The sequence below is a fragment of the Phascolarctos cinereus genome, unplaced genomic scaffold, assembly GCF_003287225.1.
Source record: "Phascolarctos cinereus isolate Bilbo 61053 unplaced genomic scaffold, phaCin_HiC Scaffold_5;HRSCAF=322, whole genome shotgun sequence".
Taxonomy (NCBI): Eukaryota; Metazoa; Chordata; class Mammalia; order Diprotodontia; family Phascolarctidae; genus Phascolarctos; species Phascolarctos cinereus.
Window position 1 is genome coordinate 58,343,824 of NW_027555958.1, and position 27,350 is coordinate 58,371,173.

Here is a 27,350-nt window from a genome sequence, read left to right on the forward strand (position 1 = left end):
AGAATGTAAGCTCCTTGAGGGCAGGGATTGTCTTTGCTTTTGCTTTATCCCAGAGCTTGGTATAGTGCTAACATACAGTAAATAGTTAATAAATGCTTGTTGTCTTCCTGACTTCTGGTGCTCTGTCCTCTGCGTGGCTTGGCTCTGGCCCTTTCCTGGATACAGATTCCCCCAGAATCCCTCCCAGACTTTTGAGATCCCTCCCCTTAAAGCCAATACCTTCGTGCTGCCCATCATGACCATTAACTTCTCTACCCTACTTCTCAGTCCCTCCCCACCTTTTCCCTAGACCCTTCTCCCTACTCTCCCCTTATTCTGTCCCATCCTTCATCCTTCCCCCTCCCTCACCCTCCTCCAAGCAGGAAACAAAGTCAATGAGAGCTTGGTAAGAACAGATACTTTATTGCGCCCCGTTGAGGGGGTGGCAGGGGGTTCAGAGGGACTGTTGCATTCCCTCCTCCTGCAGTAGGGCAGCTTGTAATTAGAGCTCTGACCAGCTACATCAGGGGGAGGGGGTGGGAGAGGGGAGGGATGATATCTGCTGCATTCGATTTCAACTTTTACTAGAAAACCAAGTGACTGTAAGTTGTGTGCTTATATCTAACTATCTGTGCAATGGAACCTGGGCGAGGAGACAGCGGCCTCCGTCTGTCCTTGAAGACCTTCCTCCCAATCCCAGTCCTATGTTTGCAGCCTAGTTGGGAGACAATCCGACCCCCAGAACTCCAGGGTCTGGTAGAAGAGCTTGGCCTCTCCTCCTGCAGCATTTGCTTGCTTTTTCCCTCCAGGAAACCACTTCAGCTGCCTCCAGGCTGTGCAAAGAATTCTGGGCCAAACTTGGTGTCCTAAGCTGAGAAAGGACTTTAGAATGCTCACTGAGCTGGTGGGAGGGAGATGAGGAAATAATGTCGGGGGTGGGGGGGAGGGTGTTACGCATTTCTGAGAGGCAGAACCAAATGCCCCTCATTCAGAGCAGGTGGGCAAGCTAACAATCTTGGACAGGGTTGAAGGATGGGGAGGAGGGCTGGAATGTAGTGGCCACAGGGACCAGTTAGTAATACTGCAGCAAGCACTGGGGGCCAGGACCACCAGCAGCTTCTAACAACAACTCACAGGCCGCAAATTACGTAGCTAACATCAGACTTGTCCCAGCACTATGGGGAATTTATTGCTAGAAAGCAAAAGCTATCTGGGCCAGGAGCCTGCCCACACCTGCTTGGGCTCATCTGGCTCGGGGGGGGGGGGGGGGAGATGGTGGAGGGAAGGGAAGCCTCACCCTGCCCAGTGCCCAGCTGCTCCCTTCCAAGCTGGCACTGGTCTCTTCCCCATTCACATATACCTTAGGGGAGTCTAGCTTAGTGCTTGACATACTGCCTTTGCCAGAGGGGTGGAGGAAAAATCTCCCTGAGCAAGAAGCTGGTGATAGGAGCAGAAAAGGAACCAGGGATTTGCTCAGCTCCTGCCCAGTCTTTCTACGCAGTGCTGCTACAGCCCACGGTTCCCAGATGTGGGCTAGGTGAGCCCTGGCCTGCCAAGGAGGGTTGTGAAAGTAGAAATAACAAGGGTCAGGGGAGAGCTTTGTTTGGGGCTGTCTGTTTACCCTGGGCTTCTTCCATGTGAATTCTGGCCCCATGCTAGTGTTTTACCAAGTCAAGCAGTAGTCAGGGAAGTTAAGAGGACACAAAAGGCATCCCCCCCCCCCACCATTCCCATGAACCTGTCTCCTAGGGCCCCAGAGGCCAATCTTTCACCCTTATCACCCAAACTCTTCTGTTCCATCAAGGAGAAAAGTTGGAGTTTTGGCTAAAAACAGTCTGGCTGCCTCTGTACTTCTTCCCCCCACCCTAGTACTTTGTCCCCAGTAAGTATGGGATCCTGGAGTTGGAACAAAACTGGAACACTTTAAGAACAACAGAGGTTCCCTCAACTTGCATCCCACATACTCATGCCAATCTGCCAGGCTAAGCTTATTTCACTGTCATCATCAATAAGGACAGAGGCACGGGGATAGATGAAAGGACCTTCCTCAGTTGGTGACATCAAGTAGTTTATTCTCTGTTAAAATGGATTATTAATTTGATGGGAGCACCTAAGTTTTTGGTGGAAAGACAAGGTTCAGGGTTTTCTCTGTCTCTGAACAGTGGCCAGGAATGATGGCTTGCTCTGCTCAGTCCTGTTCCTGCTCATACACAAATGCAAACCACTTCTAAACGCACAGGATCCATGGAGCTCTAGCTCACTTTGGCTACTTACAGAAAAAGACAGACAGATAGACATCACCCTGGGGTAAAATTCACTCTGTAGACTAAGGCCTCTGTTGTCCCAAGGCAAAAAACTAATAGGTAAAGGGTACCCCCACCAGTGGGGGCCTTTTCTTCCCTCATTTCCAATACATCAATTCAAGGTCTAGCGTGGGACAGCAGCAGGCAGGAGTGGGTAAGAGGCCCAGAAAAGCAGTAGACACAAGGAATCACAAATCCTAACACACACCGGCAGGGACATCCTACTTACCTAGCAAATGAGCCCTATGGCTATAACACACAAGAACAACACAGCTGCAACTGGGCCCCAGCCTACAGCAAATGGTCACAATGCAATACTGAACCCCACATAAAACGAAAGAATGGTCCCCCCTCCCCCCACCCAGCCCAGTGCCCTGCCCCTGCAGGCTGTCAGGCTGGGGTCTGACCCAGCCAAACACTAAAAAAAATTATAAATATCAAATATACAATGAAAATATTATCTGTACAGCACTGAGGATGAAAATAGTCCACTAATTACTGCTTTGGGCTTCTCATTAAACAGCATTTACACAGACATGTACAGTTCATATATACAATAGAAATAGAATATATGGAATATAATATATATTATATATATAATGTATTGTCTCTCTCGGGTTTTTACATTTTCCCTTTCCCTACCTAAGTTCGCTGAAAAACAAGCATAGGGCAAAGGTTGGGGTGGGGGTGAGAAGAGGGAGGAGTAATCAATCTCTGAGAGGCGAGGGCACCGCAGATTGGGGCAAATTCATTCATATACTCACCCTGCTGTGGAAATAAGGCCCTCTCACATAGGAAGCCCTCAGAGAAGGTGGAAAAAAGGCAAGGAAGAACCATGAAAGAAGAGAGGATGGGCAGGATGAAAGATGAGAAGAAGGAAGTGGATGGCCAAGGTGCAGAAGAGGGAGAGAGGAGGAAGGGACCCTGGGCTCAGTCTGTCCCCTCCCAATCCTGAGTGAAAACTTGGCCACATCCAGGGAAGGTACTTCAAGGTTCTTCCCCTAGGGACCTGGACCAAGCACTGTTGCCTAGTTTGCTCACCTTAGAGGAAGTTTCTAAAGGCAGAGGATCACTTTCTAAGCCAGGGAAAGTTTGGGGGCAATTCAATCATTCATTCATTTGTTAATTCATTCAACAGATACTCCGTTCCCAATTCAATTCTGAAGCACTTCGGATGTTTTCTTTAATTGCACAACTCCCAGGATCCCTTCTCCCCACCACCATCACAGAATTGAGAGCAGGAAAGGACCTAGGAGGTCATATAGTCCAACCCGCTTATTTTACAGATGAGATATATGGGTAGCAAGTGACAGAATCAGGATTTGAACTCAGGTCCTGTGATTCCATGTTTATGCTCAGAAATCCTGACTCTTCCTAGGGGTAGCTAGCCCTCAACCAGGCAAGTCTGGATGATAATACTGGGCATGATGTTGCTAAAAGAACCCCAGATGAGTTGTCAGGGGACCTGAGTTTGAGTTCTGTTTCCTAAGCCACTGGGGTAAAGGAACTCACTCATTCGGTAACTCATCAGGGCAGGATCTATGTTTCCTTGCAACAGTGGGGTTCTGTTAAGTTCCCTGTAAGATGGGACCTAAGAGGCTTGGGAGTGGTTCTAAAATAGTAAGGGATGAGGAAGAGGAAGAAGGGAGGAGGTGGAGAGGAAGCTGGTGACAGTGGAGTGGTGGGGTGGGGTGAGGGAGGGCAGTCACTGGAAAGACTGGCCACTGGGATTATTCAGACAGTCCTGAAGGGATTGTTCAGGGTGGGAGTGGCCATCAGGGCTGAGGAGGCAGTGAAATTGAAACTCTTTTCCCCAGACCCTAGGACTTCTCCACCTTGTGCCTAATTAACCAATCACAGGCAAGGAAGGTCCTGGGCCAGAGCCCCCCTCCACTCCTAGGAGCACAGAGAATTCCCCAGATCCCAGGGCCCTCCTGCTCCAGAGGGAGTAGCTGCCGGAGGGAGATGACTGTCCCCTGCTTGGAATGATGGGGGGAGGGTAGGAGAGGGGGAAATAGTGTGCTTCCGAAAACAAGTTTGGGAGCAGCCTTCTGCCCCCACCTCACCTCACTCCCAATTGTCCTTGCTCCCACAACTGGAGAGAATCAGAGGCCACTGCTCTCAGGCTCCACTCAGAGCACTATATCCTGAGGGCTAAGCAAAGCATTCCCAAGCTGAGACACTGACCTGACCCCAGTCAGGGCTATTCTCACAGACATGATGAGACAGGCAGCAGGACAGATGCGTCCATGTATACACACACACAATAAAAGCAGCATCCTGTAATAGCTCACCTTCTGTCTTCCCCCCCATAGCTAGGGAGACCTTATACTGGTCCCTGAGCAACCCCTCCCATACTTAGGGCAGTGGCTGGAACATTACATCCGGATCTTAGACACAGCAACGAAATCCATTCATCATCAGCTGACCACTTTGCCCTCTCCTCCCACCAGGATCAGATGTAAGGGGAACCCTGTGCCAACTATCTGAGCCTCCAGAGGCAATTTCCCTGGTCTCTCTCACAGAACAGATACCCTTGGAGGCCTCCCTGTACCAGGGGGCTGCCAAGTACCAGGCCTGAAGACAGACTTTTAGCCCACTCACTGCTTGTGTCTGTTGGGGAGCATCCTCCTCCCCGATCATCAGTGGTGTAAAACCTGTTGGTCCCAAGAGAGGAACCTCCAGTCTTAATGGAGTCACTGCCTCGTCAAGCTCTGTCCAGGTAAGGAGCAAGAAAACACCAAGGAAAGAGACAACCAGAGTTGGCAGAAAACAGGAAGAGAGGTGAAAGAGATGCCTCAGGAGTCACCTGGAAGAGCTGCTGGGCTGGGAATCCAGATTCCTGAGTCATCTCTGACACAGCCACCACAGCACCTAAACTGTTGTGATGGCACCTCCTAGGGTGTGTAATTTGGCTAGAGGTATGAAGGGGACCAGATGGAGTTACAGAGACAGGCAAATGGGGGAGAGTGGGGAAGGGAATATGTTCCAAACCCCTTGTTCCTTACACTGAGCAAGGTCCAGGAATGATTCTAAGAGGTAAGGTGGTGGCTCTGAGAATCCCATGCCCAGCTGAACTGGGGATGGTACCACCACCGGTCAGGAATATGGGCAGTAGGAAGGTAGACCAGAGAGGCAGGTAAGGGATAGAGGGTGGGAAGTAGAGTGACAGTGGTCACAGCTCAGATTCAGGGGTGCTGGCCAGCAGGTATCCACTCCCATAGCGTCCATTGGGGGCACTGCTCATCTCCAGGGGGGATGTGTTTCCTGGGCCAAGGTAGGAGCGATGGGTGGGCATCGGGGAGGGAGTCTCGCTGGGCATCTTGCTCAGGATAAAGCGGGTTTCATCATTTTCCTCCAAGTTGGAGATGTCCTTCATCATCCGGCCCTTCTTGTAGGACACAGACAGGGTATTGGAGCCATCTGACAGCAGGTGGAACTGGCGGAGGATGAAGACCACGGGGATGGGCAGAATGGCCAGGACAATGAGAGTGATCAGGATGGCCATGGCCCAGTTGGGGAAATAGAGGTACCGTTCTGCAGCCTGAGAGAGAAAGTAAGGGGAGAGCATACTAAGTAAAAGCATCAGCCAGATGTTCACCCTTGTCTGGTTCTCTCTCTAGGGATAGGAATGGTTCCTCTCTGACCCTCCTCACGAATTCATGTAGGCATCCCAAGGGGACAACTTCCTCATGCCCCTCCATGCCACAGTATTGAAGAGACTAGATCACACCCCTTGGCATACAATCATAGTTCTAGAGCTGCACGGTATCTCAAAGGCCACCAAATCCAACTCCATCATTTTACAGATAAGGAAACTGAGGCCCATGGAAAATAAAACAATGTAGAAGACTTCACTGTATCTAGAGAAGGAAGTGGTCTCGGATTCATTACATTTGATGTAACTGCTGATCTAGAGAATATATTTGATTGGAATGTAAAGTCGATAATCCAAAGCTGCTGCTGAAAGATATGAAATCAAAAGATTTTATCTTTGACAATGGAAATGGTCTCAAAGGAAATAAATATGTTACTTTCACCTTCTCTTGGAATATTGTACCAAATGTTGGAACTCTACCTCTACTTGACAGGACTGGGACTTGTCTCTAGTCCATTCCCAGATACATATGAAATAACAAAGTTATTCAATTATTATTCTGAATTTGAGTAACAAATTTTTATACTTAATGAATTTCATCTCATTTGCCCCATTTCTTTCCCTGTTCCTGCTTCCTATTCTTTTGCCCTGAAAGGAAGAGATACTTCCTTCTGGTTGTAACTTTTATTAAAAAAAAAAACAGATTTCTTTTCTTTTCTTTCTTATCAGAGCCAACATTGAAAAATATAACTAAAATAAAAGGTAAATGGGTGACAAATTTTTTTTAAGTTGGCCATCTAAATGAAGTATCACCTTTCTGATTAATAAAAGTTGGAAAACTCTCCAAAAAATCTCCCAAACAACTAGGCAATCATTTGAAGCCAGGTTCTCTGGCTCCAGAACCAGTACTCTTAAATGACACACCCTACAAATGATAAGAAGCAACATAGTAGAGTGGACCAGGAATCAAGAGACTTAGGGTCTAGCTTTGGTCTCACTGCTAAACTTTTTTTGGTCATGTGGTTAACTAGTATGGCTTCTGTAAGCCTGTTTCCCCAGATCCAAAATGGAGCATTAACTTCCTGCTGAGAACAAATAAACAGGTCTGAGAAATTATGGTGACTGAGGAAGGATTCAATGGATCCAATGTGACTCTGCCCTTTGGAACAGGGAGAGGGAGGCTTGGGGAAAGGTGACCTGTTTTCTCCTTACCTCCTCCTTGATCCAGGCACTATAGCCCGGTGGGGTGACACCCAGCTGGATGATGCTGGCAGTGGTGAGAACAGCCATGCACAGGGGGGACACATACTTCCACATGTAGAAGTAGAATTGGTAGGGTCGGAAGCCCAGCATCTCTGTCAGCTCCTGCATGAATCTGGCAAGAGAAGAAAACAGAGAGGACAGGAGGAGATGGGGTAAATGTCCTACCACCAGCCCAGAGCCCACAAAGGGTATGAGAGGGTATTTTTCATCACATTGCTCAGGGACAAAGAACATTCTCACTCACCCTCATTCCCCATATCTGCCTGGCTCCAAATTCATCATCGGCAAGTTTTCTCAATTAGCTCCTCCCTACTCCTAGCAACTCCATCCCTTTCTGCTCTCTCCTCTACTCTAATCAACCATAAAAATCATATATTCCCAGTATCAGAGAGAATAAATGTCAGAACAGGAAGGGACTTCAGAAATCATCTCATCCAATGTTCTCATTTAACAGATGAGGAAACTGAGGCTCAGAAGTGAAATGACTTGTCCAAAGATACTCACAGGTAGTAAAGAACAGTCAGGATTTAAACCCAAGTGTCCTGAAGTCAAGGCTAGCCCTCTTTGTACTATATTAAGTTGTGCCTATTGATATGACCCTTGACAAACATTCACACATCAAAGTTTAATTCAGTTCAATAGCTACTGATTAAGCTGCCACCAGGTGCAGAGCACTACTCTTGAAGACAAAGTTGAGTTCAGACATGGTTCCTGCCTTAGGGCACTTACAATCTAACAGAGTATAAGATACCTGTACAAAACACCAGAATTAAGAATGGAACATAATAAATGTGTAAGAGAGGTGCAAAACAAGAGCTACAATTATTTACAACTAGATGAATCAGGAGAGGAGAGGTAGCATTTGAACTGGGATTTATAGGTTGTGTGTAGGATTAGGGTCTTCTATCTAGAGCTGGAAGGGATGGAGGTAGAGAGGGTGAATACCTCATTCTCAGGTACACTGAAAAGTCTTCCAGAGTACTTCTTTGGTCTCCATTCATAATCCTAGCTCAGAGCTCTATATATAATGATAACAATAGCAAGCATTTATACCATGCTTTTAGGTTTGCAAAATACTTTACAAGTATTATATCATGTTATCTTCACAACAACCCTAGAAGGTAGCTATTATTATCCTCATTTTATCAATAAGAAAACTAAGTCTGGCAGCCTTTGAGTGACTTGCCCAGGGTCACACAGATAGTAAGTGTCTGAAACCAAATTTGAACTCAAATCTTCCTGACTTCTGGCTCAATGCTCTATCCACTGAGGAACCTTCTGTTGTGGTTTGCTGTTCAGTTGTTTCAGTTGTGTCCAACTCTTCCTGACCCTATTTGAGTTTTGTTTTTTTGGGGGGGGTTTTGGGTGAGGCAATCTGGGTTAAGTGACTTGTCCAGGGTCACACAACTAGCGTCAAGTGCCTGAGGTCAGATATGAATTCAGGTCCTCTTGACACCAGGGCCAGTGCTCTATCCACTTAGCCACCTAGCTGCCCCAATTTGGGGTTTTCTTGGCAAAGATAATGGAATTTTTGCCCTTTTCTTCACCTCATTTGATAGTTGAGGAAACTGAGGCAAACAGGGTTAAGTGAACTTGCTCAAGGTCTGAGGCTTGATTTGAGCTCAGGAATATGAGTCTTCCCAACTCCAGGCCAGTCATTCTATCCACTTTGCCACCTAGCTGCCCACTGAGCCACCTAGCTGTCTCTAATGCACAATACATAATATATAATAATACAGTAAGTCTTCCATCCTTCAAAATGAATCATCAAAGAATTTATTAAGTACCCACTATGTGCCAGGCACTGTGCTAGGTGCTACATATAAAGCTTCCATAGAAGGAGAAGAAAGAAGTCCAGCCCCCTCTTCATTTCCCACCAGCTATACTCTTTGGATGCTATTCCACCATCATCATGACCTCCCCCAGGAAAAGCTCATCACCAGGAAACTCATCATCCCCATAGACTGCTTCAGCTTTAGTTCTCACACCTCATCAGGACCCTCAGTAGCATCTGCCCCTCTGATTGGAAGGCTGGAGGAAGGAGTAAAAACACTTCTCTCAAACCGTCTGATAAAGAGGGCTCAGAAGCCCAATGAACTCTCTGTTTCCCAACAGCTGCACTCTTTGGATTCTACACTACCATCACTGTGCCCTTGCACTCCAACACCATGCTTCCTCCCCCTCCCCACCTTTTAGCTTCCTTTTGTATGTTGGGTTCCCCCCCCCCAAGACTATATGCTCCTTGAGAGCAGGGTCTGTCTTTCCTTTTCTTATTGTATCCCCAGCACTTAGCTCAGTGCCTGGCATATAGTAGGTGATTAATAAGTATTTGTTGTATTGTATCATGTTGTGATCGAGTGACAAAGACAAAAGTGAAACAGTTCTTGCTTTCAAAAAAGCTTACTTTCTAACCAAGGGAAAAACTGTACACTTGTAAGTATATCCAAGACATATCCAAAGAAATACAAAGTAATCTTCACCCCGGGCAAAAGTCACTTCACCCCGGGCAAAAGTCACTTCACCCCATTGCCTTGCCAAAAAAAAAAATACAAAGTAATCTTGGCATAGGAAGAAACTAGCAGTTTAGGAGGATCTGGAAAGGCGTTGTGTAGGAGGTGACATTTGGGCTGAGCTTTGAAGATACACAGGGATTCTACAAGGCAGATGGGAGGAGGGAGGGCCTTCCAGGTAACGGGGGCAACAGTCTGTACAAAGATGTGTAGACAAAAGACAATGTGTTGTATTTGAAGAAGATCAAGCGGCCAGTTTGGCTGAACTACTGGCTGTGTAAAGGGCAGTAATATATAATAAGCCTGGCAAGGTAGGTTGAAGCCAGATGGTGAAGGACTTTAAATGTCAAACAGGGGAGCATAGTTTTGTTCCTAGAGCTAAAGGAGACCACTGGAATTTTCCAAGCAGGGAAGTGACAGGGTCACACCTGTACTTTAGGAATATAACTTAGAAAATTTTGTGGAGGATGGATAAGAGAAGAGAATGGAGGCAGAGACACAAATTAGGAACTAGTATAATAATTAAAGTGAGAGTCGATGGAGGCCTGAACTAGGGGTGATTGCAGGGTGAATGTTTAACTACTAGCTCTGGGAAGGAGAAAGGATGGAAAAGACACACATACAATATATTGTTTAATGTATTTTCTCCAACACTTTCTTAAGTCTAGAAACCAGCAAAACAATAAGTCAGGCCCTGGTTTGTAGGAGACATTTAAACTCTCACGCTGAAATTTTAACAAATGGCTCTCCAGCCTTAGCTGACTCAAGCACAGCCCTGGGTGATTGAGTAGAAAGAGACTGATGTGAGAACGTCATCGAGGAAGAAATGGCAAGACTGGGATTCTGCCTGGATATGTGGGGTGAGAGAGAGCACAGAACCGAAGATAAGTTCAAGACTGGCAATCTAGATTCCTCCCTTCATTCCTTTTTTTCTGTCCACATTTGTTAATTGTGTCTCATGCATAAGGCAATGAGCATTGTGATGTGGTAGATAAAGAATCCATAGTGGAGTCAGAAAGACCTGGGTTCAAGTTCTGCCTTTGATACATACCAAGAGCAGGTCACTCAACCTCTTGGTGGCACCGTCCCCCTACCCCCCAAAGCAATTCTTGAAGACCGTTAAGTCATCAGATCTGCATTGGTGAAAGGACTAGTGGCTCCCCACACTGGTGAAACCACAGGTCTGGACCAAAACCAGGACTTTACCAAAAAACACAAAAGGAATTATGCTCTTCTCTGGGGTACAGAGGAAGACAAGTAAGATAAGGTCTTCACTGTTAGGGAGCTTACAATCTAGTGGGTGCTCAGGAAGGAGGGCAGTGAAGCATAATGGAAAGAGGTCACTAGACAGGAATCACCAAGGGTTGTCGACCAGCCAGTACTTTAATAGCTTATCACAGGAGCCAACTGACAAGAAGGATTTCTGTCTGGCTCTATACTGGGCTGGTATTTTTTTTTTTTTAGTATTTGTGTCCTACCATACTCTAAGCAGTGTGCTGATATTGGTTAATGTCCAGTCTCCCATCTCCAAATGAATGTTGGAATTGGATGTCCCATCGCCGTCTTAAACTCAGCGCATCCAAAAGTAAACTCAAGCTCCCCCAAAGCGCCCCTCGCTTCCTAACTCCCTCCCCCGTTACCCCGGTTTGCAGCCTCCGTCTCTCCACTTTCTCTGACCTCCAACATCCAATCTCTTGCCAAGTTTTGTTGATTCTACTTTTTTATGATTCTGTCTCTTATATACTCCCTTCTCTCCTCTGACACTGTGTTACCACTCTGCAGGTTCTCATTACCTTATGCTTCACCAATCGTTTGGTATGATTGGTCTCGGTGCCTTAAGTCTCTCCCCACTCTAGCCCATCCTTCACTGGATGGCCAAAACAATCAGCACAGGTCTGACCAACTACCCTCCCCCTTTCAGTAAACTGCAGGGGATCCCTATACCACTAAGATCAAATCTAAAATCCTCTGTCTGGCATTTAAAGTCTGGTCCCTTCCCACCTTTCCAGTCTTCTTATACTTTCCTTCCCTGCACATACTTTGTGATCTGGGGACATTGGCTTTCTTGCTATTCCATCTTCCAACTCTGTGATTTTTCACTGGTTGTCCTTCATACCTGGACTTCTCTTCTTCCTCATCTCTGCCTCATTACTTCTCTTGTTTCCTTTAAGTCCCAGCCAAAATCCCATCTTCTACAAGAAGCCTTTTCTAGTCCTCCTCAATCCTTGTACCTTCCCTTTGAGGCTTCCCCCAATTTATCTTGTATATAGCTTGTCTGTATATAGTTGGCTCCTCCATTAAACAGCTCCTTGGGAATGGGGACTGTATTTTGCCTTTCTTTGTATCCCTAGTGCTTAGCACAGTGCCTGGCACATAGTAAGCTTTTAATAAATGCTCATCAGCTTGGCCTGATTGACTTGGGGCACTCTTGGTGATGTTCCATGTAATAGCTTTAAAAAAAAGTTTTGATCTGAGTAATGCTAGGCAGGACTGAGAGGCATCCTAGATACAGAGCTGGCCTTGGAATCAAGAAGACCCAGCTATGTGGCCTTGGGCAAGTCATTTAACCTCTCATTGCCCCTCCCCCCAGTCTACTCAAAGACTAGTTGCAGAGAAGGTGGCCATCTGTATCAGTGGAGGGAGTTTCCTCCCTGGGAGCTCCTTGAATGGATGAAATCACAGTTTTTGTCAAATTTCCCCAACAACAACAAAAACAAACCTAGATTGAGTTATGAAATCTGGGACTGAGTTCCAGAACTGCCACTAGCTATTTGCATGTGATCTCTGGTGCCCAATGAGTACCTTCACTGGTAAAATGAGGGAGGTGAGTCTAAAAGACCTCTAAGATTCCTTCTGGTCCTGACACAATACTCACTTCCTGCCTAAAGCTGACTCGGCGTTCATGGTCTCTGTAGTTATCCCACAAAAACAGTCTGAGAACCCACTTCTTCATTCCCAGTGAGACTGGAACCCATCAGTGTCCTCCCTCTTCTTCCCATGTATGCTCTACATTCTGCACAATAATGACAAGTCATTATCACAAGATTGCCTCTACTTATACCTCCATAACCCCTTTTACCCGAGCAGGTGGTGCCAATGCCTGTCCTTCACCAGTCATAAGAAGGGGATTCGCTAGTAGAATGGAAAAGGTACTGGATTTGGAGACAGAGGTTCTTAGTAAGAGATTCTGAGTTCTGATATTTATCATCTGTATGACCTCAGAGAAGTAGCTTAACCTTTCTTAGTCTCAATAAATAAATGTTTATTAAGTACCTACTATGTGTCAGGTACTGTGCTAGCCTGTTAGGGTTATTGACCCCTACCAAGACAGGCAAAATGTAGTCCCTCTCAAAGGCCTCTCAGTTTAATGGAGGAGATAACATGCAAACAGCGGGCAAACATGTGAACATCTGTAAAATGAGGGGCTTGGACCAAATGGCTTCTAAGGTCTCTTCTAGCTTGAAATCTAAGATCAAGTTTGTACAGTCTCAGATGCCCTCTGCTGTGGAAGTGTGAAAAGTACAGCTTCCCCAGAGCCTCCCAGGTTCAATCAGACAAATATTTACGCAGTACCTGGATGAGTCTTAGTGGGCTACAAGTTCAATATGAGCTGACAATAAGGCTGTGTTAATGGAAGTACAAGGGAGGTAGCATTTTGTAGTGGAGAAAGCCTTGAGTCACAGTCAGGTTTAGATCCTGGCTCTGACACGACCTTTGAGGAAGTCACTTTAGTGTCAGGCACTGTGCTAAATCACTGGGAATACAAAGGCAAAAGACAGTGCCTGCTCCCAAAGGGCTCACAATCTAATAGGGAAGTCAACATGCAAATACTATGTACAGACAAGATACAGAGAGGCTGAGCTGGGTGTCATTTCAGAGGGAAGGCACTAAGATTGAAGACTGGGAGAACTTTTAGCTTCTTGTAGAAGGGAGGGACTTTAGCTAAGACTTGAAGGAAGTGGGAGGTAAAGATGAGGAGGGAGAACATTCCATGTATTGGGGACAGCCAGTGAAAAGACCTAGAGTCAGAAGATGAAGCGTTTTGTGGGGAGGAATAGCAAGGAGGTCAGTGTCCCTGGATTGCAGAGTATGTGGGGTGTGGTGGGGGAGGGGGATAAGGAAGGTATAAGAAGAATGAAAAGGTAGGAAGGGACCAGGTTGTGAAGGACTTCAAAAGCTACAGGGGTTTCTATTTGATCTTGGAGGCAATAGGGAGCCACTGAAGTTTATTGAATGGTGTGTGAGTGTGTGTGTGTGTGTGTGTGTGTGCGTGTGTGTGTGTGTGTGTGTGTGTGTGTGTGTGTGAGAGAGAGAGAGAGAGAGAGAGAGAGAGAGAGAGAGAGAGAGAGAGAGAGAGACCTGGTCCAACCTATGCTTTAGGAACATCAGCTTGGCAGCTATTTGAAGGATGTACTGCAGTGGGGGAGAGACTTAAGGCATGTAGACCAGCATCAGGCTATTGCAATAGTCCTGGGGTGAGGTGATGAGGTTTTCATCAAGGTAATGGCAGTGTCAGAGGACAGAAGGGGCTTATTTGAAAGATATAACAGGAAATAACAGGACTTGACAAGAGAGTGTGCCTGGAATAGAATGGAACCGCACAGGCAGGGCAGGTTAAGCGTTTTATAAACCTTAAACATGAAAGATTATTGGGGCAGCTAGGTGGCACCGTGGATAGATCACTGGCCCTGGAGTCAGGAGGACCTGAGTTCAAATCCGGTCTCAGACCAGATACTTGACACTTAGTAGCTGTGTGACCATGGGCAAGTCAAGTTACCCTAATTGCCTCACAAAAAAAAAAATGTGAAAGATTATTTAGGGTCCAGAACAAGGGAGGAGACTGTCCCATAGAACCCTAAACTAGTGAGACCGCACCTACTGTGCACTGACTTCATCTCATACTTACAGAACAACCTAAGTTTCACAAAGTGCTTTCCTCATTTAGAACAACCCTAAATGGCAGACCCCAGCATAGTGACTGGCACACAGTAGGTGCTCAATAAATATTTGACTACTTCAAGTAGTATTCTTCCATTTTTATAGATGAATAAACTGAGGCCTGTCTTTAAATGTTTAGTTTGGAGCACCGTATTTTAGGAAGGCACTCTAAAATATGGAAAGACATTGACAAGCTAGAGTGGGGTCCAGAGCAGGCTACAAGTATAATGGAGTACTAGAATGTGTTGTATGAGGATTGGAGGAGAAAAGATGTGGGGAGTGGGAGGATGTGATAGCTTCCAGTAATGATAATAACAACAGCTGAGATTTAAATAGACCGAAAGATTTGTGAAGGGTACATGCATTTGATTCTTCCAAGCTTGTGAGGTAGATACTATTATTATCTTCATTTTATACATGAGGAAACTGGATCAGAGAAATTAAATAACTGACCCATTGTCACACAACTAGTAAATGTCAGAGGCAGGATTCGAACCCAGGTTTCTCTTGACTCCAAGCCCAGTCCTCTTTCATCTATGGGGCTATTATATGAGGGCAGGATTACACTCTGTTCTGCTTGGCCTCAGTAGATGGAAATTGACAGGAGGACACTTTAGATTCTGCATAAGAAGGACTTCCTAACAGGGGATTTGAGGAGAGTGGACAAGGTTCTCTGTACTTGCCAATCTCATGGATTTCCATGGCTTCAACTATCACCCTCACGTAATAACAAGAACTTTTCTATAGCACTTTGAGGATGACAAATTGCTTCTCTCGCAACAACCCTGCAAGGTAGGTTGTATAAATATTCTTCCATTTTGGGATGAGGCAACTGAAATTCAGAATTTACATGACTTACCCATAGTTACAAAGTCCCCAAGTGCTAGGGTCAATATAGAAACCTGATTCTTCTTACTCTAAGTGAATTACTGTTCCTCTTCCTCTCCCCTCCATTGCATACCACAATGCAGAAATCTATAAATCCCCAGCCTTGACTTCTCTTCCAAGCTCCAGACTCAGATATCTAATTGCTTATAAGACACATCTACCTGGATGTCTTAAGCATATCAAATTCAATGTGTCCAAAACCAAACTTACCATTTTTCCTCCTAAATCTACTCCTCTACATAACTTCATTATTTCTGCCAGTGACGCTATTGTCACTCAATAGCTCATGTTCAAAATGTAAATATCTTTTATGCTTTCTTCTTCTTCTTTCACCTCTCATGTCTAATCAGTTATAACCTCCACAATTGCTCTTATGTTCATTCCTTGATCTATATTTCCATAGCCAACACCTCAGTAATTTTTTGATTAGCATCTGATTGGACTATGGTAGGGATTTCATTGAGCTGATTCTATCAGCATCTTGGACAGAGACTACACAGAACTGGGCCAGGAATTGAGTGGGAGGAAGAAAGCAGGCTATAGCATTTGGGAAATAGCACATCACTTATTTTGATCCCCAGCTGCTTCCTGAAATAATAACCCATCTTTTAAAACATGAATATTCTTCCAGCATTAGCATGGTGGAGTGGATAGAGAACTGACTTTGGAGTACTGAAGACCTGGATTCAAGTCTTTACTCTTGACTGTGTTACTCTGGGCAAGATACTTAACTTCTCAGAGCCCCAGGCTACTCTGTAAGACTAGAAGTTGAAGAGAAAGTGCTAGTCTTCATCAGCAGAGGGTGCTTCTTCATTACCTATACCAATGAAATCCATTCTACCCTTAGAATCCACTTTCTATCCTTATCCTGTTCTTTTAATGATACCATAGAGCTGTAAATCATTGAACATTGCAATCTCTGAAGAATCAAAATCATGGGTGACCCAAAGACCAATAGAGAGACATATGGTGGATGTAAATGAGCTGCAAAATTACCAATGAAGACATGTGCACAAGGAGGGGTGTAGACACCATCACCCAAGAGCAAGAAAGCAAGATGTAATGGAATGAGACTTAAAGTCTGGCAACCTGGGTTCAAATCCTGGCTCTACCACTTAGTATCAGTGTAACCTTGGGCAAATTACTTTGCCTCCCTGGGCCTCAGTTTCCTTATCTGTAAAATGGGTGAGTTGAACTAGACAGATTCTAAGGCCCCTTCCAGCTCTAAATTTATGATCTTATGGGATTTATGATCAGAAAAGGAGATGAGCTACTCATGTTAGGGAGGGCTCAGGGTAACAGCTAGACAAACCAAGTGCTCTACTGTTCTTGGCCTGCCTATATAGCAATACCTACCCTTTCAGTTTATTCAATTGTTTTTCAGTCACGTCTGACTGTTTGTGACCCCATTTGGGGGTTTTCTTGGCAAAGATACTGGAGCGGTTTGCCATTTCCTTCTCCAGCTCACTTTACAGATGAGGAAACTGAGGCAATGACTTGCCCAGGGTCATACAGCTAAGTATCTGAAGTCAGAGTTGAACTCAGGAAGATGAGTCTTCCTGTTCCAGGCCCAGTGCTCTATCCACTGCTCCACCTAGCTGCCCATGCCTACTGTAGGAATGCCACAATATCAAGAGGAAGGCCTCTAATGTGTCAGATGGTCATGCAATGGAAGATTTATGGAGGAATATGAATGAAGCATGAGGAAGTGTAAATGGCAGGGAGCAGGCACCACCGGAAGGTGGTCCCACATTGATGAGATTTCAATCTAGACTATTCAGGGGTCATTCAGCCATGGAGGAAGGATTCCATTCTATTCTGCTTTTGGCCCCTCATTGCTGAGGGGAGTTGGTAGAAGATTATAAGTGGGATGTGGAGAGAGTAGTATAACCTCATGGCAGAAATGATATAACTTCTGAGCAGAAAAAAATACTGGGCAATTTCATTAGGATAATAGTTTAAAAAGGGGAGGTGGGAAGCAAAGAACAGCTGGATCTTCTTTCTTTTGGCCTTGTGAGGAGGGCAGAAGGATTTGAAGGAGGGCTGGCCACCAAAGGAGAGGCTTTCCAGGAATGTAGCATCCCTGAGAGAAAGTGAGGTTTTCATTAGTTTGAAGAGGAAGAGTGTGTGGGTGGAACGGAAAACAAGAGGAAAGGACTGGTTTTCAATAGCCTAAGGCCCTAAACTCTAAAGTATTCAGTAGAAAAGAGAGGGAGAGGAACTAGGGAGCATTAGAGTTAAATTAGATGGGGATTAGAATGGGAATGGGGTACAGTGGACAGAGCATTGGGCCTGGAGTCAGGAAGACTATCTTCCTGAGTTCAAATCTTGCTTCAGATACTTAGTAGCTAGGTGACCCTGGGCAAGTCACTTCAACCTGTTTGCCTCAGTTTCCTCATCTGTAAAATGAGCTGGAGATGGAAATGGCAAACCACTCCATTCTCTCTGCCAAGAAAACCTCAAATGGCATCAAGAAGAGTCAGATATGACTGAAACAACTGAAAAACAGAATGGAGGGAGACTGAGAGGAACTAGGGAGCATTAGGATTAAATTAGAAAGTGATTAGAATAGGGAGGAGACAATAGAGAGCAAGGAAAAGGTGCTTTTCTCCAGAGCAGCAAATCACAATAACAATTAGGGAATTAGGAGGTCGATTCGAAGATTGGAAGAACAGAGTTAGCCACAGAGAAGAGAAAGTTCTGATGAGCATTTATAAAGGGCTCTAAGGTTTGCAAAATGCTTTATATAAATTCTCTCATTTGATTCTTACAATAACTATTTGAAGTAGGTGCTTATATTAACCCTGTTTTACAGATGAAGAAATGGAGGCTGAGAGAGGTTAAATGACTTGCCCAGTGCCATACAGCTAGTTAGTGTGAGAGGCAGTATTCAAGTCTGTGGCTTTTAAGTCAGAGCCATCTTCCTGTCCCAGATGCAGGATCGGAGGCACAGCCCTTCCTTGGCTCTATCCTAATTTCCTCTACATTCAGGGCTGTGATGGGCTCCTAGTATTGCTTATACATCATGGAGCTAGAACTAGAAGGGGCCTCGGAAGCCATCTAGTCTAAGCCCCTTATTTTACAGATGAGGAGATGGAAGCAGAGTTGGTGAAATGACTTGCCCAGTAGGTAAGGGTCCGAGATACTAAACATCAGAGGCAGAAGTTGAACTGAACCTAGAACCAGTGCCCTTTCCAGGTCACCAAGTCTGCTCTTTGAACTACTCTCTGGTTGTTTTAGCTAGGCCTCCTCTCATTGGCTAGGCATCCTACCCTGAAGGAGAGTGCAAACATCCACTCTAGCTTATATCCTTCTCTAAGTACCATAGGTACTTGAAAAATGCACTGAATTCCATAACCTGACTTCTATTGCTAAAAATGAAGCAGGGAGCTGAGTGGCACCAGGAAGAAGGGGTCAGTGAGTTACCAGCCCACCAGCAATCGGTTCTGAGAATGAAAGACGCCTCCATACCTCTCCAGTAATTTCCAGGGCAGGGAGCAGGAACCTCTAAGGAGAAATCTTCCCTTTCTCAGGCTTCCCACACTTGGAAGGCATTCCCCGCCTACCCCCAACATCCCTCCCTGCCCAAATCAGAACCTTACTTCTTGGTTCCATAAATCCAGGATACAGCGATGTTCTCTAGGATGACAATGACAGTGAGGGGCAGAGTAGCTGAGTAGTCATCAAACATGGTGACAAAGTAGTTCCCAGAGCGCTGGACAAACAGGAGTCCCACAAGAAATGCAAAGATGCAGCACCCGACTGCAAAAAGAACAGAGATTTCAGAGCCCTTAAGATCGTGGAGGCTCCCACAGAGAAGGAGGTAGCCTGGCCACCTCTCCCCATCACCTCTCACTCCCAGCTAAGAGTCAGAACCACCATGGTTCAAAGTTGCATCCCATCCACAAGTACCCCCTATGCCAGTTGATAGCACTCATTTGTTGTCTCACTACTTGTGGTCTTGTAGGGAAACAGCCTGGGCTAGAGCCTGGGACCAGGCATCAGAACCCCTCAGTTCTAAGCCTTTATGCCCTCTATATTGCTCCCAAGGAATGCAGTGAAACTGAGGTCTGGGAAAGGAGAAAGAAGCCCCATGGGTAATGTCAGGTCTGTGGCCACCCTTGCCAGGTATCAAGCAAGAGTATGGGTACCAACATTGGCCTGGAAAAGTCCTGAATACCAACTTGGGGGGAGGGATTGAAGGGTTGGTGAAGGACATTCCCAGGGTAACACGGAAGTTCTTCACGGAAATGAAAGAGAACCCAGGAGGCCTGATTCTCAGCTCAGGTACTCATTCACCAGCTTTGTCTAGGGAAGGGCCAGCTGGCTCTGCCAGCTGTATCCCATCTACACCTACAGTCTACAGGATGGATCAGAAAGGGAGGGGAAACATGTTCATTGCCCATAGAAACAAGGCTTTGAAAAGTGGCAATGGAGCCCTACACCTCACCTATCATAGCCTTGACCTCAGCAGCAGCCTTTTTCCTACTTGCCAAGAAAGGTGCTGGCACAGATTGCCAAGGACACTATTACCAAGCTCACCCCAGCTTTGCCAACCAAAACACCAAGGTTTTGGTGGGGAAATCAAGATAGAGCCCAGCTAGCAACCAGTCACCCAGGTTCACAACATAGGTGTCACCTTCAACTCTTCACTTTGTCACCTCCCATATCCAATCCGTTGACCAGTCATGTCTTCAGAATATTTCTCATATGCACTCCTTTCTCTCTTCTGACACTGCCACCACCCTGGTAAAGGCCCTCATCATTACCCCATGCCTGGACTAGTGCAAGAGCCTGTTGGTTGGTTTTCTTGCCTCTTCTACTCCAGTCCAACCTCCACTAAAACTGTCAGTGATATTCTTAACTGACCGAGTCACTCCTCTACTCAAAAACCTTCAGTGGCTCCCTATCACCTCCATGTTCAAGTATACACCCCTCTATTTGGTGTTCAAGTCCCTTCATAACTTTCCTCCTTTCTAGCCTTCTTATACCTTACACTCTACCCCTCTGGGATTCAGTGACTCTGGTCTCTTTGCTATTCCTTCTGAAGGACACTACATCTCCTGGCATTTTCACTGGCAGTTTCCCATGCCTAGAATGTTCTCCCTTCTCATCTCCAACTCCTGCTCTCCTTGACTTCTTTTAAGTCCCTGCTAAAATTCCACCTTCTACAAGAATCCTTTCTTAATCCCTCTTAACAGAGCCTTTGCTCTGTTATTATTTCTAATTTATCTTGTTTGTAAATAGTTGTTTGCATGTTGTCTTCTCCATTAGACTCTGAGCTCCTTGAAACCAGAGACTACTCCCCCCGCCCCACTTTCTTTGTATCTTCAGTACTTAGCATAGTGCCTGGCACAGAGCAAGAGTTTAATAAATGTGTATTGATTGACTGACTGACTAGAAGTTTCCCTGAGGGCACCAGCTCACACCAGCTGTGAGGTTTCTGGGTACTTGGGGATTAAGTGATCTGTCTACAAATGAACTGAGTAAAGCAGCAGCTATTCTTGAAATCAGGAAATTGGGCACTGTTGACAGTGAAGCTTTTCATCCCTTGTCCTACTGCAGAGGGACAGAGAATGGGGGATGGAGGGGTGTCCTGAGGAGGAGGAACACAGGGCTGAAAAATGAGGAGGGAAGGATTTACCTGTGAGTATTTCCTTTGGCACCTTGAAGGTATCGATGATGGGTGTGGTGATCCCAGTCATGGTCCCAATCATGCTACCCAGGCCCAGGTTGATCAGCATAAGGAAGAACATGACAGACCAGAAGGGAGAGGCTGGGAAGTGGGTCATGGCCTCGGTGAAGGCAATGAAAGCCAGGCCTGTCCCCTGCACAGACTGTCCAAGGAGACAGGGAGGAGAAGGAAGGTACAAGATTCAGTATGCATGTGACAGGATACAGTGAGCAAACAAGACCACCCTAATGGCCACCAGCTGCCAAGCCCTCGGCCATAGAGCTGTGGGCATTCGCTGCACACACATGGAATCCCAGAATCGTAGACTCTTAGATTGAGAAAAGGGCTTTGAGCTCAACAGGTCAGCCTCCCACCCAGTCCACAAATCCCTTCGACATCCATGAAAGACAGTCCTTTGCTTGAGTATCTTCAGTGACTAAGCTATTTCAAAGGGTAGCTCAATCCATGACTGGACAACTCTGTTACAAAGTTCTTCCTTGCATTGTGCTGAAATCTTCCCTGGACCCATTGGGTCCCACTTCTGAAACACAGAACAAAATCTCCTCTCCCCTTCCAGCTCCCCTTTCTGTGTGGTTTTCTCCTGTGAGAATGTAAGTTCCAGGAGGGCAGATGCTGCCTCTCTCTCAGTCTTCCCCCTCCCCCCTACAAGCCAGTTTCAAATAGGGTTTCCAGATTCCATCAACATCCTGGTCGTCCTCCTTGGGAAGGGTTCCACCTTATCAATACAATTCAACTGGATCACACATGCATTTCTCAAGTGCCCTCTGCCCTCAGAGAGTTTACCTTCTACTGACCCTCTAAAGCTACAGTCCCTCAAATGTAACCAAATACTCCAGGTGTGGTCTCTTTATCATAGGGAACTGTAATATCCCAGGACACATTGCTGATTCACATTGAACTTGTGTCAGCTAAAACCTCCAGATCCTTTTCCAATGGAGCCACTATCAAGCCAGGGCTCATCATCCTGCACTTAGGTCACTGAATCTTTGAACCTAATTGCAGATCTGGTCTTTCCCCTTTCTAAACCATGTGGCACAATGCAGTTTGACTATTCTCTCTACAATGTTTCTTTTCAATCACTGCTTCAAAGGCTGACTATTGGTGGCCCGTGGAGTAAAATCCAAATAGCCTTGAATTCAGTGCCTTCTCCAGTCTTGCCTCAACCCATCTAGAGAAACTCATTTCCCAATACTTTTCATAAGGAGCCCTTCCTTTCTCCAGACAAACTGATCCATCCACTGAACATGTCATTCACCTTCTAGCCTCCACTCTTTTTCTTCCCACTTAGAATGCTTACCCTTCTTTTCTCTCTGCTTATCCCAATCCTATCCATCCTTAAAGACTATTTCAAGTTCTTCCTCCATGGAGCACTCCCTGAGCCCTCTAGTCCACTGTAAGCTCTCCCTCCCCAGAACCTCTAGTTTTTGTTGTCTGTGGATAGAAGCAAGGTGGATAGAATGCTAGTCCTGGAATCAGGAAGATCTAAGTTCAAATCTTGCCTCAGACACAAAGTGTGTGACCCTGGACAAGGCACATAACCTCTTTCTGCCTCAGTTTGCTCAACTGTAAATGGGGATCATAATAGCACTTACCTCCAGGGTCGTTGTAAGGATCAAATGAGATAATATTTGTGAAGCACTTAGCACAGTACCTGGCATATAGTAGGTGCTCAATAAGTGCTTATTCCCTTCCCCTTTCAGCCCCTCTTGCATCCTCCCTCAACACATCTATTTAACTTTTCACGTGTGGCCAGTTTTTCTACCCAACAAGATAGTAAGGGCAGGAACTTAGCTTTTCCATTCTCCAGAGTACTTCACACATTCAGTTTTTGAAATTTGGACCCTAATTTCCTGGGTTCTGTTCCTCAATCTGCTGTCCCCATGCACCCACAAGGGAATAATGAATGAGACTTGGGGGTTTCCTAGGTATCCATGAGGAGTCAGGGGACAGGGAACATTAAAGAATTAATGAAATTAATTTCATTAACGCTAGGCACTTATACTGTGTAAATGGCTCCCATCAAGGCTGAGAGGCAGATTAGCAATACATCTCCAGCCTGAGATCCTAAACAGCTGTCTGAGGCATTGAGAAGTTAAGAGAATGTACAGTTGTACACCATCACACAGCCAGTATAGGTCAGAGACAGCATTTTAACTCAGGTCTTCCAAACTCCAAGGCCAATCTCCTGTCAGATATGCTACACTACTCCTCATCTAGCACAGAGTGTGTGCTTTATGAATATTTGCTGAATGAATTAATGATGATATACCTGTCTTGCCTCATCGATTAGTCATAGAGTTCCCCAATGACAAGGATCCTGTCTAATCTTTCCCCTATATCCCAAACATCTATTATCCCTGACCCTGGACCCTTTCATCATTGCTGCTGGTCCCTGCAAAGGGACAGCCCTCTCTCCAAACCTTATTGAGTTCATCTTCCAAAAGACAAGGGTCCAGGCCCAGCTCCTGGAATCGGTCCTCCTTGACAGTCATGATGACTTTGTACATCTCACTGTAGTCATGGGCAGTAAGGTGGGAGAAGTTGACGTGGGGTGGGATGAGGTCATGACTCAGGACATTGGTGTTCAGGTATCCAAGGATCTTCTCAGCATTCCTGACAGTGGAGAGGGTGAAGGAGGAATGAGGGAGTTACTCAGGGTCAGTATCCCCAGTAGGGCAGCCTCCTTACACTCTACCCTATATATTTTACTCAGGCCTCACCCCAAAAGGGACCAAGTACAGGAAGGTCTCTGACCTTCTCTCTAGTAACCTGAGGGTGGAGAAAACAGGGTTCTTCTGTTCTGCTTTCCATAGCCCAAGGGTAGGGGTGACTATCCCAGGCTTCCTGCCCTAAGGGAGGAAGGGGAGATGGGAGAGGAGGAAGCTATGAGGAGGAGGGGAGTGTCACCTACTCGACCACACACTTCTCATTCATGATGTTGGCCTTGAAGCCCAGCACAGCAAAAACGACCAAGGTGGCCAGCACCGAGGTGAAGAAGTTGATGAAGGACACAAGGGCGGCATCAAAGTGGCAGTTGTTATCCTGTTTGTTGTAGCTGGAGAAGGCAATGACACCCCCAAAGCCCAACCCCAAGGCAAAGAAGACCTGGGCAGCTGCCTCCCGCCACACCTGGGGGTCAAGCATCTTGTCTAGCTGTTGGATGGTGGAAGATAGGAAGTAGGGAAAAGGAAGGAGGGAGGGAGAAGGAAAGGGAAGAGGGGAAGGAAGAAAAAGGGAGAGGAGACAATGGTTAATTGTTTTGTTTCTGCTCCTTCTCCCTCCCCCACGCCCAACACCACATAAACAACCTCCCTCCCCCCAGCTTCATCAAAAGGCATCAAAATGACAGGGAACCCAGACTCTCCTGTCTTCAGCCCTCTTCCACCCTAATCCAAAGCACCACCTCCCCTTGCTGGTCTAACCTGTCTCCTGACTCCTCATGCAAACCTGGGAAACCCTCAAGTCTCATTCATTATTCCTTTGTGGGGGCATGGGGACAGCAGATTGAGGAACAGAACCAAGGAAATCAGGCACCCTCCCCCACTTTCTCCATCATATCCTTCCCAGTGAGGGATGGTCCCTGACCAACAGTCTCCTTCCCAACCATATAATTACCCCAATCCTTCACATCCTTCCACTGTTGTAGCCTTTCACCCTTATCTCATTTAATCTCCACAACCTGGCAACTACATTGTTATTAATATTAATTAGTAGTTATTTAATAGTATGTAATTACATATAATTATGTAATAGTAATTAATTAATAGTATTAGTAAAATATTTGCCTGGCACATTCATTGTCTCATTGGTGCTAGTATCCATAACAATATGGAAAAAAGAGAGAGAAGTCATGGCTAGCAAGCTGCCATCAGGATAAGAAGGCTGTCTGGGGGAAAAGGGCTTGAACAAACTCATTAGTAAGATGACTACGTGATGTAGTGGGTTGAGTAGTGGAACTGAAGTCTGGGAGATCTGAGGTCAAATAGAACTTTAGATACTTTCTAGCTGTGAGACCGTTGGCAAACCTTGTTTGCCTCAGTTTCCCCATCTGTAAAATGGGGACAATAATAGTACTTACCTCACAGTTGTGAGGATCAAATGAAATAATAATTATAAAGCATTTAGCATAGTGCCTGGCAAATCGTAGGTGCTATAAAATATTTGTTGTTGTTATTGTTGTTGTTGTTATTTCTAGTTACTAGAGGTCTTTAAGTTGAGAAGAGATGAGTGCCCATCAGAAGAGATTCCAGTTCAGATCCAGGCTGGACTGGATGACCTTGAAAGTTCCGCCCAATTCCAAGCTTTTGTGATTCTCTAAATCTGTGGCTTTTGATTCCTAGTTTTCTGAAAGCTGTGAGCTCTGGGACAGCAGAAAGGAGGACATCTAACTAGGGGTAAGTAGAGGGAGGGATTCTGCCCTTCACTAGCTGTGTGACAAATCACTTAACCCAAACCTCAGTTTTCTCCTTTGTTAAACCAGTAATAATCATCCTTTGTCCTGCCTCTTTCACAGGGTAGTTGTAAGGATCAAATGAGGTAAGAAATGCAAAAGTGCTTTGTAAAGTGAAAAGAGCCTCCTTAATATGTAGGAGTTATTACAGAGGTGTATTGGAGTTAAATTCTCAGTGTGAGCATTGGGAATCAACAAATGCTACAAATCAAGGCTTTTTGTTTTGTTGATTGTCTAGAGTAGACCTAAGAAAGTGATGGAGAAAATGTTAAAATGCAGGTTAAACTCAAAATCATGTCTTGCTTAGATTTTTTTTGGGGGGGGTGCTGCTTGTTAAATATTTACCAGCACACCCCTAGTTATTAGCATAACTGAAATAACCGTCCAGTCAGAAGATTGTTCTGCAGATTCCTGGAGGAGACTTTCTTTTGAGAGCTTCCTGGTTGTAAGGTAGGTGATGAGTTTCTCTTGCCACAAGTGTGCCCAATGACACATGTCACAAGGTATGTGACTGCCAGGGAAGAATCCTAGGCTTTACCTTGGGAGTAAACATGTGTAGGATCCCATCCACAGCTCCCCGTAGCAGTAGCCCCCGGACCAGGAAGCAGGCTAGCACCACATAGGGGAAAAGGGAGCTGAAATACATCACCTGGAGAGAAGACAAGGAAATGCCCTAAGGTCAGGGCTGTGTGCCTGCTGGCAGCTTCCCTTCATCTCTTATGGCTCAAAACCTTACAAACTTGTAATCCTCCCACCTGCTCCCCAGGCTGATAGGAGAGAGTAGGACAGCTTCATACAGACAGAACTCCCCCTCCGAGGTCTATACCAGGCACCTCCCTGGGGCATCAAAGCTCCTTGGCATAGTGCCTAGATATATTGGCTATGCCCAATATATACCAGCTATGCCCATCCTCCACCCCCAGCTTTGGCTGGTATGCCTATAAAGTTCCCAAGGGATGAGGTAATAGAGGTTTCATGTAAGCATGGGCAGTGCCAAGGAACTGGCTCTCTCCTTAGGGCTGGTGGAATCCAGGCAGATTATAAAGCAATCACTTGGTTAAATGCTTCACCTGAGGTACACCCAAGGATGGCAATTGCACCCACCACACTTTGTGTCCTTTCTCTGCCTCCTATTACCCATGCCCTTTGTTTAACGTTCAACATACTGAGTATCTGATATGAGGCAACTAGGTGGTGTAGTGGATAGAGTCCTGGACTTGGTGTTCAGGAAGACCTGGGTTCACATCCTTCCTCAGACACTAGATGTGTGACCCTGAAGAGGTCTAGAGGTTTTGGGGTGCTGGAAACCCCAAAACTGCAGTACTGGGTCCTGTCTGAAAGAATTCAACTCAAATCTTCTTCAGCCAGAAGAAAAGTTTACTAAAAGGGAAAAAACACATAAGCCAGGTGATGCCCGTAAAAATGGGTGGGCTTGAGATTCTTCCCCCCTAATGAGGGCCAGGGGAGATCTTATATACTAAAATGTCTCTGGGTAATCAGGGGAGGGTCTGGGAAAAGGGGGTGGATGAGAATTCTGATTGGCTAGGGCTTTCAAAGGGAGATAACAAAGACCTCAACTTGTGCCCCACCCCCTCATTCCCTCCTCAAACAAACTGGGGTGTGGCCCAAGTTGAGATCTTTGCCCCTTGCCCCAAAGGGAATCTGGTTCCCAGTTTAGGTTCCTTATCTCCTTATTGAAAGCCTTAGCCCCACCTTTTTGATTTCA

General features: G+C 45.8%; 1 protein-coding gene across 1 annotated transcript in view; it reads right to left on the reverse strand.

Annotated features, from left to right (window-relative positions):
- Positions 1 to 382: 382 nt before the first annotated feature.
- The window catches only part of SLC6A17 (solute carrier family 6 member 17), a 65,673-nt gene continuing 38,705 nt past the window's right edge, over positions 383 to 27,350 (reverse strand). Inside the window, exons 6-12 of the mRNA XM_021000881.2 lie at positions 26,163 to 26,273; positions 24,086 to 24,327; positions 23,595 to 23,787; positions 21,124 to 21,316; positions 19,082 to 19,241; positions 7,093 to 7,255; positions 383 to 5,826 (exon numbers count right to left, since the gene is read on the reverse strand). Coding sequence (XP_020856540.1) covers positions 5,458 to 5,826; positions 7,093 to 7,255; positions 19,082 to 19,241; positions 21,124 to 21,316; positions 23,595 to 23,787; positions 24,086 to 24,327; positions 26,163 to 26,273 — 1,431 coding nt within the window. The 3' untranslated portion in view covers positions 383 to 5,457. The remainder of the gene's footprint in view (positions 5,827 to 7,092; positions 7,256 to 19,081; positions 19,242 to 21,123; positions 21,317 to 23,594; positions 23,788 to 24,085; positions 24,328 to 26,162; positions 26,274 to 27,350) is intronic.